Source organism: Papio anubis, chromosome 10 (genome assembly GCF_008728515.1).
Source record: "Papio anubis isolate 15944 chromosome 10, Panubis1.0, whole genome shotgun sequence".
NCBI lineage: Eukaryota > Metazoa > Chordata > Mammalia > Primates > Cercopithecidae > Papio > Papio anubis.
Genome location: NC_044985.1, coordinates 85,961,826 through 85,975,262, shown reverse-complemented (window position 1 = coordinate 85,975,262; position 13,437 = coordinate 85,961,826). Strand labels below are relative to the sequence as shown.

General features: G+C 43.8%; 1 protein-coding gene across 3 annotated transcripts in view; it reads right to left on the bottom strand.

The window, feature by feature from the left end:
- The window catches only part of KIAA2012 (KIAA2012 ortholog), a 140,207-nt gene that overhangs the window by 58,976 nt on the left and 67,794 nt on the right, over positions 1 to 13,437 (bottom strand). For all 3 annotated transcript variants that reach the window (XM_031651451.1, XM_021923887.2, XM_017946794.3), the window contains exon 13: positions 9,475 to 9,551. In XM_031651451.1, the coding sequence (XP_031507311.1) occupies positions 9,475 to 9,551 (77 nt within the window). The remainder of the gene's footprint in view (positions 1 to 9,474; positions 9,552 to 13,437) is intronic.

Genomic DNA, 13,437 nt, shown 5'->3' with positions numbered 1-13,437 from the left:
TAGTTAGAAATTTAAGCAGTGAAACACAGTGAACACTCCAGAAGGCATGGAGGATATTTGGGAGGCAGAGAGAGGGATGCTTGAATTGGGGGTTGGGGATGGGAAAGGAAGGAACAATTGGTAGATTGACCCATTGTCCTCCTTTAAATTATTCCTGCTTTTCAAGCTTCTCTTTTTCCATGTCTAAACCCTTAGATTGTATACAAGCTCCAAGTTCTGTTTTATAATGGCTTTCAAGGCAAGGGACAGGGGAGTACAACAGTAATGATTATAATGTATTGGGGGTTGCCTATTGCCAAGCATTGTGTGAATCCCTTTCCATATGTTTCATCTCATCCTCATCATGACCCCATGAGGGAAATATTATTACCCTATGAGGAAACTGCCTCAGAGAGGTTAAATAGCCTGCCTAAAGCCACACAGCCTGTAAGGAAGAAGTTAGGATTTATTTTATTTTATTCATTTTTGAGACAGAGTCTCACTCTGTCACTCAGACTGGAGTGCGGTCAGGTGATCATGGCTCATTGCAGCCTCGACCTCCCAGGCTTGAGCAGTCCTCCTGCCTCAGCCTCCTGAGTAGCTGGGACTACAGATACGCACCACCACACCTGGCTTTTTTTTTTTTTTTTTTTTAGATGGAGCCTCGCTCTGTCACCCAGGCTGGAGTGCAGTGGCACAATCTCAGCTCATTGCAACCTCCGCCTCCCAGGTTCAAGAGATTCTTCTGCCTCAGGTTCTCGAGTAGCTGGGACTATAGGCGAGTGCCACCACGCCCGGCTATTTTTTTTTTGTATTTTTAGTAGTCTCTACTAAAAATTTGCCCACCTTGGCCTCCCAAAGTGCCGGGATTACAGGCGTGAGCCGCCGCACCTGGCTGCTAATTTTTTATAGAGACGGTGTCTCACTTTGTTGCCCGGGCTGGTCTCAAACTCCTGGGCTCAAGTAATTCTCCAGCCTTGGCCTCCTAAAGTGCTGGGATTATGGATGTGAGCCACTGCTCCTGGCCTAGAAGTTGGGATTTAAATGCAGCTTTATTGGATTTCCAAACGACTAGGCCTCTTTAAAAGTGCAGTTCATGTGTGAAAGGGGTCCTATTAGTCCTGATATCTATTTCCTTATCTGCAAACAGGAATAATAACTATACCAACTACATGAGGATGTTGTAAGGATGAGATAATCCTAAACCCTGTGCGTAGTAAAACTCAAAGACATTGGCTGTTTTTACCATTTGAAAAGACCCTCTCGGCCAGGTGGGTGGCTGAAGCCTGTAATCCCAGCACTTTGGGAGGCTAAGGTGGGTGGATCACCTGAGGTCAGGAGTTCAAGACCAGCCTGGTCAACATGGCGAAACCCCGTCTCTACTAAAACTACAAAAATTTGCCTGGCATGGTGACGGGCGCCTGTAATCCCAGCTACTCGGGAGGCTGAGGCAGGAGAATCGCTTGAACCCTGGAGGTAGAGGTCGCAGTGAGCCGAGATTGTGCCACTGCACTCCAGCCCGGGCAACAGAGTGAGACTCCGTCTCAAAAAAAAAAAAAAAAAAAAAAAGATCCTCTCAAGAGAATGGGGAGGTAATTGTTAAAGCTTGCGATAGGTATGTGGAGGTTCATCGTACTATTCTTTCTACTTTTACATGTTTGAAATTTTTCATAATACAAAGAAAAAAGGAAAACAAATTAACTATGCAGATATTGTGTGTCACTAGCAGCCAAGACATCAATTAATACAGACTTATTGGAATAAATGATAGTTGCAGTGAAAATTCAACAAATAAAAGCCCTCATTTTGTAATTAAAAACAAACCCCTCTCAGGAAATTAGCCTTAAATTGTCTAGGGCGTTTTGGGGCAGACAAAGTAATCCTGTGGGTAAGGCTCAACCAGAAGATGAAGTTTGCTTAGATCTTCAAAAAGCCTTTGAATCAAGTTCCACAACCAAAGCTATTTACAAAACCAGAGGGCGGGGGAGAGAGAGAGAGAGAGAGAAGGGAGAGTGAGCACAGGCATGGAACTAGGTGAGCTGTTGCAGTGTCTTGGAAAAGAGAGCTGACTTTAGAAACAAGAAACAAAGGCAGGGTAGGGAGTCAAGAGCACTTTTCTTGATGGGGAAATGCAGAAAGCGAATTCTCTTAGGCATTGGTGTGGAGACCAATCTTACTTGTCAGCCTCAGAGAGATCTCTAAGAAGGATGCCTAGTGACATCCCCAAGTCTGCACATGACCCAAAGCTTTTCCAGAGAAGGAAAAACCAAATCATAATGACCAATAGCAGGAAATGCCCAGAGACTGTGTGAGTTGTGGGGGAAAAATCAGTTGAACTTCCATCTCATTATCACTGAAAATAAATCAAGTGCAATCTCGGAATTCTATGTAGAGGAGATGGGCTTTTTCTATTCAGAATATGGATCTTAATGTCAACGACAGATTTAGTTACATATATATAAAACTACACATATATAAAACTATATATATAAAACTATACATACATACATATATATACACACACACACAAATATAAAGAGAGAGAGAGAGAGAGAATCTCACTTTGTTGCCCTGGCTAGTTTCGAACTCCTGGTTTCAAGTGATCCATTCACCTCGGCCTCCCAAAGTGCTGGGATTACAGGCGTGAGCCACTGCGCCCAGCCTGTTGATTTATTTTTGAGTGGCTCCCATGTACCAGGAACTGTGCCAGACGTAAGTGATACAAAGGCAGACAACAGCCTTAAACAGAAGGCAGGGTAGGGTATGGCTTAGAAGGACACGAAATAAAAGGTTACCTTTGTACCCTTGTACAAAACATAGTGTGTCTACAGGTGTTTTATCTTTTGTTTTTTTGTGTGTGTGCATGTTGTTTTTGGTCCTGAAAGAGGAGAGCTGACAGGGATATGAACACCATCTGTGAAACCACCAAGGAAACAGATGGGGGTAAACACAGGTTTATTCAAACCAAATCCTAGTGTGCTAGAATTACAGGCTACTCTTTGAAATCCAAAAGAGATAAACTTAGGATACATAAGATCAAATATGAATTTATACTGTTGTAAACTTATGAAACCTGAACTCAAGAGATAGTATAGGTTGAAACAGAAGTGAAAAAAGGGATATAACACCAATTTAACAGGATTTTTAGGATACCACCAAAGTTCTAAGCCCCACAAAGCAACAAAACAAAACCCAAGATAAGGCATGTGAGAAAGGATGTTTGTTCTCCCTAGCTTGGAAATAGTTTAAACAAAAGGAGAAAAGTGACAATGTGAAAACTGCTGAGATGCTTTCTTTCTTATTTTAAACAACGAGATGCAATCATTTTTGGGAAATCTAATTAAGGTTTGAGCTTGTACTTTGATACTCTTTACTGACAACCTCTGCCCTGACAGCTCTACAAACAAGTGGGCTCAGCGCCCCTCTTTTCCCAAGCTTACGTAGATGGATCTGGATGGATGAGAGTTTTATGCTCTGAATTCCAATTTTTCAGAAAGATGAATTCGTTGTCCCCCAAAGTCTAGAGTTAGAGGGATAAAATGCCAAAAGGAATCGAGATCCTTAAAAGGAGAATGCTGATGACTCTATTCAATAAACTAATAAAAACCTGATTAATGGCCGAGCGCGGTGGCTCAAGCCTGTAATCCCAGCACTTTGGGAGGCCGAGACGGGCGGATCACGAGGTCAGGAGATCGAGACCATGCTGGCTAACACGGTGAAACCCCGTTTCTACTAAAAAATACAAAAAATTAGCCGGGCGAGGTGGCGGGCGCCTGTAGTCCCAGCTACTGGGGAGGCTGAGGCAGGAGAATGGCGTGAACCCAGGAGGCGGAGCTTGCAGTGAGCTGAGATCCGGCCACTGCACTCCAGCCTGGGCGACAGAGTGAGACTCCGTCTCAAAAAACAAACAAACAAACAAACAAACAAACAAAAAAACCTGATTAATGTTAAATATTTTAAACCAATGATAATTAGCTAAAAAATAATGCTGCTATGGTGTTGACCCTGTTCAGCTTGCTGAATACTTGCATACTCTGAGCCTGAGATTATTTTATGCTAGACTTGAATAAAACCAGCTCGCCTCATGATCCATCTTTCCTTCTTATAGGGAGAATTTGGAAAAAGGCAAAACAATGAAAAAAAAAAAAAGCCTAGGAAAACAAATAACAGAATCCGCCTCGGTTTCCAGTTAGCATGACTGCACTTTTTTCATGCATTATTTGCAAGTCTTTTCCGAACAGACACATTTTTTTTTTTTTTATATAGTTGCAGCCATAGTGGACTTATTTTGATTTCCACTTTTAAAATGTTAAATCAGGCCGGGCACGGTGGCTCATGCCTGTAATCCTAGCACTTTGGGAGGCCAAGGCGGGTGGATTGCCTGAGCTCAGGAGTTCTAGACCAGCCTGGGCAACACGGTGAAGCCTCAACTTTACCAAAATACAAAAAAATTAGCCGGGAGTGGTGGCATGATTCTATAATCTCAGTTACTTGGGAGGCTGAGGCAAGAGAATTGCTTGAACTCGGGAGGTGGAGGTTGCAGTAAGCCGAGATTGCGCCATTGCACTCTGGCCTGGGCAACAGAGCGAGATACTATCTCAAAAAGAAAAAAAAAAAAGTTAAATCAGTGGTTCTCAACTGGAGGTGATTTTGCTCCCCAGCAGGCATTTAGCAGGGTCTGGAAACATTTTGATTGTCACAACCGGGGAGGGTTGTGCTACTGGCATCTAGTAGGCAGTGGCCAGGGATACTGCTTAACATCCTGCAATCAACGGGAAAGTTCCCCAAAACAAAGACTACCTGGTCCAAAATGTCAATGATGTTGCCTGTGTTAAACATTAGTATTAAATCTCAGTTTCTAGTATGAACAATCATCCTTTTTTAATGCTTGAATTAAACCCTTCACCGAGGGTGAAACTGCCATTGCCAAATTATAACTGAGGCAGTGGAAGAGATCTGACCTAACCAACTCCATCTTGATTCTAACCTCCAGGTTGTCCTTGCTCATTCCTGGTGTAGGCCGAACTAACTTTGGCAGGAACTTAGTTTACAGTTTAGCTTTGAAACAAAGATGATAACAGCCCTTTCCCAAAACAAACCCCCTTCCTACCTGTGAACCAGACTGCCTTCGCAGGACTAACAAATTAGCCACAAAATTAGAAATTATGGTTTAGGAGTCATGCGGCTGGAGGCTACAAGATTCTAAATCTCCCCAAAATCATTTCTCTGATGTTACACTCTTAGACTGTTTCCAGATTTTCTCTGTTACAGATAATGCTGCAATGGACATCTTCAATGACTTTTTTTTTTTCTGTTGAATTATTTCCTTAGGATAAATTCCCGGAAGTCAGAAATACATAATCAATGGATATTTCATATTTTTCATGTTTCATGAGTTATATTGCCATTTTGCTTTACGAAGGGATTGAATCAAAACTGTGTTCCACCAGAAGTGTGTAAGTATACCAGTTTTAAAACCCTGGCAGCCCTGGGTGTTACCATTTAAAAAGAGTAAGAGAAGGCACAAATCTCAGATATAAGATGGTACTTATAGTTTGCCTCAATATACATTTAAATTGCTAATCAAGATGAATGATTTTTTTCATATTTATTTTCTGTTACTCCTTTTTGGATATGAATTGTTTCTGTCTTTTGCTTATTTCTATCATGGTTCTCAATGATTTTCTTTTAAAATTGCAGGTAATCTTTACTGAGTATAGATGGTAAAGTTAATGAAATTATTTTACTTTTTTTTCTAGTTTTACTTTCTCCTACCACTGTCTAGCTATGTTAATATTTCCTCCCGAAATTTTCATTTGTAATTGTAATACTCTTTTTAGGTGCCGGTCACCTAACCCAACCTGCGGCCTCTACACAGAGAGGCCTTGGGGGAGAGGAAAAGCTTCTCCAGCGATTGATGTCAGCGGCCCACCGAGGTAAGAGCAATACTCTGTCTCTGAAAGTATCCCAGGAACTAATTTCCCTTAATCAAATGAAAGGCCTTAGGAGGAGCCACGAGGCAGAAATGAAAATAAATCTGAAGGAGAATACCAAATTCTGTGAGGGGTTTGAAAGACCTGCATTAAAAAAGGGCACCGTACCTTTAGGACTGCAGCTCTGGCGATGCTCCATATGCAGCTATTAATATGCAAAAAATGCCTTCATAAATACTTGATTCTGTTCACAGTGGGGAAGCAGTTCATTTGAAAGAGGAAATGGGAGCTTGGAGTTGAAACATGTCTGCTTGTCTCCTTTTCCTTTTTTCATTGCTCTCTTTTCATCTCCACATTTCCCCTTGTAGTTTTCTTACCCCCGCCCCCACCACCTCACCCCCTCTTCTAACTCCTAGGAACTTGCTGGTATCAGTTGCTACTCTCGTTTCTTTTGATGGATTCGCTGCCGAGGCCCCGCTCCTCAGGTCAGGTGTGGAAGAGGTGCCTTGGGAGCCATTCCCACCATTTGCCATCCTCATCGTGTGTTGGAGGAAGGAGCCTAACCCTTTCTGCTCCCATTACAGTGCGGACAGCCTCCGAGGAGCCAAGGTGAAGGCTCTCGCATCGCAGCGGTAGGGCCTCTGCAGAAGCCTCCAGCCCAGGGAAGGCTGTCACCCCAGCCTCTGCAGAGCACCCTGTGGCTTTCTCCCCAACCCACACGCCAGAGATTGTTTTCTAAATCTAGGCCTGCGACTTCTCATTAGAGGGTAGTAATACCAGAATATCCACCTTTGGCAAGTCTTCCCCTCTCTCAGCTAGCACTGTGATAAAAGTACAAGTCTTTCATGTGACTGAACCCCTAATAGGGTCAGATCCCAAGGAAGGGAGGGAAGGGGGAGTCAGTGGGGGAACTGATGGAAAGGAACGGTGCTGCTAAGATCAGTATTGTGATGTCCTCTGCTTCGGGGGGGAAAGGCCACAAGGGAAGGAATCCCCTGGATTGCCAGTGGCCCATCAATGTAGGGAACTGAAATCAGCTGGACAGAAATTTGTCCTAAATGTGTTCCAGATGCTTTATAATAAACATGAAATTAGTCATTGCCATGGAGTAGGCTGAGGAAGTAGTTAAAACTAAAGTCAGTGATTAATCTAATAAGAGGCCATTAGCCTTGAGAAGTAAGTGGGGGTGCAGGAGGCCAGGAAGACACCCCTACCTCCCTCCCACCCTGTTTTCTCTGTGTTTGGGGCTGGTGGGGCTCCCTAGACTTCTCCTCAGATGCCCTTTCTTTCCAGGGCTGCTTCTAAAGGAACTGGGACTACTGCGACTTGGACAAGTGGCTCCTGGTGGGAGCCACCCCGCTGTTTCACAAAGGAGGCAGGCGCGTGGGCTTCTCAATGAGCTAACTTTCCACAGCCTCACAGGGGAAACTGGGATGAAAGTTTAAGACCCCTCGCTCTGGTATTCCTTCTTCTGACTGCAAAGTTAATAATTCAGCCTAGGATTTAATTAGACATGGTTGAGCCCCTTTCTTTTTTTTTTTTTTTTTTGAGATGGAGTCTTGCCCTGTCGCCTAGGCTGGAGTGCAATGGTGTGATCTCGGCTCACTGCAACCTCCGTCTCCCGCGTTCAAGTGATTCTCCTGCCTCAGCCTCCCAAGTAGCTGGGATTACAGAGGTGTGCCACCATACCCAGCTAATTTTTGTATTTTTAGTAGAAACTGGGTTTCACCATGTTGGCCAGGCTGGTCTTGAACTCCTGACCTTGTGATCCGTCCACTTTGGCCTCCCACAGTGCTGGGATTACAGGCGTGAACCTCCACGCCCGCCTGAGGCTCTCTTTCATTGCAGGTGATAGTAGATCTTTTGGAACAGAACCGTGGGGCTGTGTGAATTTGGGGTGTGTTTAGGGTATGTGAGGCCTTTGCATGGCCTTTGGGTTGCAGAATTATCAAAATACACCATATTATGTTTTCCTTAGTCACATACTCTTTCAAAAACTCTGTCTCTAGTTCCCTTAAATGGGATGTCTGCAAAGTGGGCATTTAAAAAATGCAAATGTTGGTTCAGCAGCTCCTTGGCAGCAGGAGGAGTTGCTCAGTTGCGTTTCACCTCAGTGGAGACCTGACCCAGGCCTAGGGTTGTCACAGAGAGTTCCTCAGAGCCCAGCTCGGGCACACAGATGAAAGCAATCCCATTTCTATTATCATTATGCATAATGAGTGCTGGGGAAGAATAGAAAGCCAGGCTGTGGCAGGAAGGAAGGTGGACAGAATGGAGAAATCAAGATCATGGCCTAGAGGTGTCACACAGCAGGGTGAGACCTGCGAGTCCCCTGCAGCTGCGTGTGCTGCCTCTGCCTCAGGTTCTCCAAGGCCCTGGATTCAGTTCTAGGAATTTCCTTGAGTTGTCTCACTAGAGATAATTTGAAGACAGTTCCAGCTTCAAAGCTTCCAAGGAAGGAACAAATTTAAATATTTGTGAACATATGTCCTTGAACCACTAACAGATACTCTTTTTTTTTTTTTTTCATGAGACAGGGTCTCGCTCTCTCACTCTGGATTCTGGCTGCAGCATGATCTCAGCTTGCTGCAACCTCCACCTCCTAGGTTCAAGCGATTTTCCTGTCTCAGCCTCCCAAGTAACTGGGACCACAGGTGCATGCCACCACACGGCTAATTTTTGTATTTTTAGTAGAGACAGGGTTTCACCACATTGGCCAGGCCAGTCTCGAACTCCTGACCTCAGGTGATCTGCCCGCCTGCGCCTCGCAAAGTGCTAGGATTACAAGCATGAGCCCACTGTGACCAGTCCACTAATAGAAATTCCTTTTTTTTTTTTTTTTTTTTTTTTAGACGGAGTCTCGCTGTGCTCCCAGGCTGGAGTGCAGAGGCCTGATCTCGGCTCACTGCAAGCTCCGCCTCCCGGGTTCACGCCATTCTCCCGCCTCAGCCTCCCAAGTAGCTGAGACTACAGGCGCCCGCCACCACGCCCGGCTAGTTTTTTGTATTTTTAGTAGAGACGGGGTTTCACCATGTTAGCCAGGATAGTCTCGATCTCCTGACCTCGTGATCCACCCGCCTCGGCCTCCCAAAGTGCTGGGATTACAGGCTTGAGCCACCGCGCCCGGCCACTAATAGAAATTCTTAATATATCTAGATGAACCACCATCCTCCTTTCTTCATGATTACCTTTGCACTTTTTTTTTCTTAATTGCCAATATTTATCTCTATTACGAATGAAAATTAGTGCCTACTGCCTCATTGGATGTCACCTTTCTGTGTTCCCTTATTCCCTTTCTGACTTCGCAGAAGTCAGGGAAAGGCCTATTCAGCTTATTTACACACGTAAAGAGCCAAACAATACAGTCCAAGTTGAGTTAAGATATTCCAAGTCTAAGAGTAAAGGAACCTCTGTGATTTCATAGTCTACTTGTCTCATTTTACTGATTAGGCAAATGAGGCCCAGAGAGGTAAAGTGTCTCACCTAGGGCCACACAGCAAGCTGAGACAAGAACCCGAGTTGTGACTCCCAGTGTCATCCTCATTCAGAGTCAATACTGTACCTGCTTCTCTGTTGTTTGAGTCAATGGTGAGGTTTCATAAAGATTCATGTGAAGGTTGGCTCTAGGTTCAGTGTTTGCTATAGTGAAAATCAAAGAGGAAAAAATATCAAGGTGGTCAGATCTGGATTTCATGACTTTTTATATATACCATACACACACACACACACCCCTAGTTCATATGCATGTAAGATTATAAGCACATATACACCCATGGCATTCATAATTTACTCACCAAATAACACCTGTAACCTCTATAGGCATAGTCTAAACACCATGTTAAACATAGTGTTAAGACTTTATATTCAAATACATATTATTCTTGTTTTGGTTGCTCTTTAAAAGAACAAAAGTAAATTCTTTATGCTATTAAAATTCAGATAAAGCTGAAATTAAAAAGGAAATATTGATGGAAAAAAATCTGCTGATGCTGTTGAGTATAAATTTTGTATGACTGCACTTCACTGAAGTAGGAAAAGGCTTCTGCAAACTTCCAAATAGAGAGATCAGAGGCTTCCTTTTTTCCTTATAATGTGGAGGGGCAAGAGGAAAGGTGGAAACAAGAATCAAACAAAGGCAAACGCCAAAGCGGGGCTGGAGGGAGGGGACTAACGGAAACCACAGAAACCGTGGAGCCAGCTGGGAAGCAGGCACCACTTGGACACCAGCAGGGGCTGTCATGTGATGCCCATGACTCCCCTCCATGCTGTCGTTATCAATGTTCTCTATAGGTGTGGCAGCGGAGGTGCAAAAAGTATAGTAACCCACTCAAAGTTGTACCACTAGTGAGGTTTTGAGTAAGGATTTCCCTCCAAGACTGCCCGACCCCAAAACTCCATGGTGCAAAAGGATAGGTTTTATTTTGCTTTTCTTTTTTTCCTCTAAGAAAGTAAATTTGGTCGGGTGCAGTGGCTCATGCTTGTAATCCCAGCAATTTGGGAGGCCAAGGTGGGTGGATTGCTTGAGGCCAGGAGTTTGAGACCAGCCTGGCCAACAAGGCGAAACCCCATCTCTACTAAAAATACAAAAATTAGCTGGGCGTGGTGGTGGGCACCTGTAGTTGCAGCTACTCCAGAGGCTGAGACAGGAGAATCGCTTGAACCTGAGAGGCAGAGGTTGCAGTGAGCCAAGATCACGCAACTGCACTCCAGCCTGGGTGACAGAGCGAGACTCTGTCTGAAAAAAAAAAAAAAAAGTAATTTTAATATTCTAAAGGAATGTTTATTTGAGGAACAGATTTAGCTAAGCACATGGCTCTACTGACATAGGTTTTAGTCTCTTCTGTGGGACCAATGTCCAACAAAAAGTTCTTTCCATACTTGGTACTCATAAGTAGCTCTTTTAGGAGCCAATGGCCATATGTCACTCTGTATCTTTGTCTTTTTGACCTTAAGCCTCTACTCATTCTTTGTGGGCTGACCTTCCCTTTTCTGTTGTTTCTCAGCTAGCTGCTTCTGTTTTTGAAAATGACTTTTGCACAGATTTAAAACATTTCTTAGCAGGGTGTGGTGATGCGTGCCTGTAATCCCAGCTACTCAGGAGGCTGAGATACAAGAATCACTTGAACTCGGGAGATGGAGGTTGCAGTGAGCCGAGATTTACCACTGCACTCCAGCCTAGGTGACAGAGTGAGACTCTGTCTCAAAAAAAATTTTTTTTTAAAATTTAAATCAGCCTGGGGGAAACTGAGGCCCTGAAAGCATTTTCATTCAGTTGGCTCAAGGGCACACCTTGAAATAACACAAGACCAGAACCCGGAACCCAAATGTCCTGACTTAGCGTCTTGCACTTTCCCCTCCACATCACACTGCCTCCCGTTAGCCTCAACGCGCTTGCCACATCACAGCTGCTTGGCCATGATCCACCCTCGGGACAAATCCAGCCCAGCAGAATTGTGTTGTGATGAGGTTCACTACACTGTGGCTTGGAAGGATTCATGGGCCTCTTAGAAATGAAACTTATAAATTCTAATGCGTAAGGAAAGTTCTTGCAACACCAGGAGAATGAATCAGTCAGCCAGAGTTCAAGAAATGTAAACACATTTTTAGATAGGAGACTGAAAAATCACTTAGGACTTCTCCATCTTTTGGGTCAAGACCTTGGTAATTTACTGAGGTCCAAGCTGTCAAGGAGGAGACACAACTCAAACTGCATTCCTGGGAGATAGAACAGCGGGGGTGGTAAAACCTCCTTTCAGAACAATGTGACAAGATCTACCCCTGTTATCAAGTCAAAGAAACTGATTAACCCATCGACCAACCCAGGTAATTGGCTGCAAACGAAGGCCTGGTTCTTTTTTATCGTTCAGAAACTGGTGTGCTCATTCCAGTTTTTACAGTCTATACAGGCTATACAGACTATAGGCTGCACAACTTCCAGGCACGCCTGAAACTGGGAGTTCACAGTCTTTCTGTGATGAACATTTCTGCCACTAAAGAGATAAACAGAAAACACATTCCTTCCTTGGCTGCCCACCATCAGGCCTTAGCAGATTTTCAAATGCTAGCATTAATCTAACCACAGGCTTTTAGTGAGGAGATAGCATTCGCACCAGATAATCAGGCAGTTTTAGAGATGACCCTTATTAGATGGGGGTCTCATCCCAAGCCTGTTCTGCCTTCTTCAAATCATGGAATCCTTCACCAAACACTCAAAACTTGAAAAACAGGAAAGGGCATCTGATTCTAGCATGGAATATGGCTCCTTAACATTTCCTTCTATTTAAATCTGCATTGGCTATGTTTAATTCCCAAGTCATTGTTTGTTGTTTTCAATAAAAATGAAACATAGTTGGCTGGGCATGGTGGCTCACGCCTGTAATCCCAGCACTTTGGGAGGCCAAGGCGGGCAGATCACTTGATGTCAGGAGTTTGAGACTAGCCTGGCCAACATGGTGAAACCCTGTCTCTACTAAAAATACAAACATTAGCCAGGTGTGGTGGCGGGCACCTGTAATCCCAGCTACCTGGGAGGCTGAGGCAGGAGAATCACTTGAACCCAGGAGGCGGAGGTTGCAGTGAGCTAAGATCGCCCCATTGCACTCCAGCCTGGGCAACAAGAGTGAAACTCTGTCTCAAAAAAAAAAAAAGAAAAAAAAAAAGAAAAAAAAAGAAAGAAAGAAATATAGTCATATTTATTCCCATTGTTTCAGGATGCATATTTGCCTTGGTATGGGACCCTGTTGTGGGCCCCATCTGGTGTCAAAATAGAGATCAACTCCAAAGAGTCACCTTATTAGGCCAGGTGGGCCACCTGGCTCCTTCCTAGATATATGTCAGGGTTTGGGAAAGAATATCACACCTGTAGGGTCCAAACTTTCCAAATATGCAGTGGTTACAAGGGCAGTAGCTGTTGGAGGTGCTGGCAGGAGCTTCTTTAAATCTGTTTAAGGCGTTTGTCTATGTATATCATTTCTGAGGCAAGAGCACCCTTTGATGGCTAACATGCTGTCATGGAACATACCCCATAACTTGCAATGTTTCATTACCATGGAAGGGATATATCCATTGCCAAACAGGTCTCAGAAAGCACCTTTGCCTTCTCATAGCTTTGCACAGGGACTTGCTGGCCCCAGCAGGAATAAATGGGAGAAGGCCTGAAAGTCAGCCTCAGTCCCTTCATGGGGACTGTGTTTTTTTGATCATAAATGGAAAATGCAAACGCAAATTCCAGATTATTAAAAAAAATTCTCCCTAGTATAAACTTAACCATAAAAGGAAGGATAATTTTGGTCCTGCTGACCTTTCCTTAAGAATATCTAAAAATACTTTATTTTATATGATGTGACTCAAGACACCTATGACCTATAGAGTGTTTGTAGTGTTATAATAAATTTTGAGTCTGCTTGTTTAATGCAGGGGACCAAGACCCAAGATGGCCTTTTGGTATTGTCATTATCAAATTCTTGGGACGAGATTTAAGACCTTGTTTATGCTACACATTTTCACTTTAAATCTTCCTGAATGA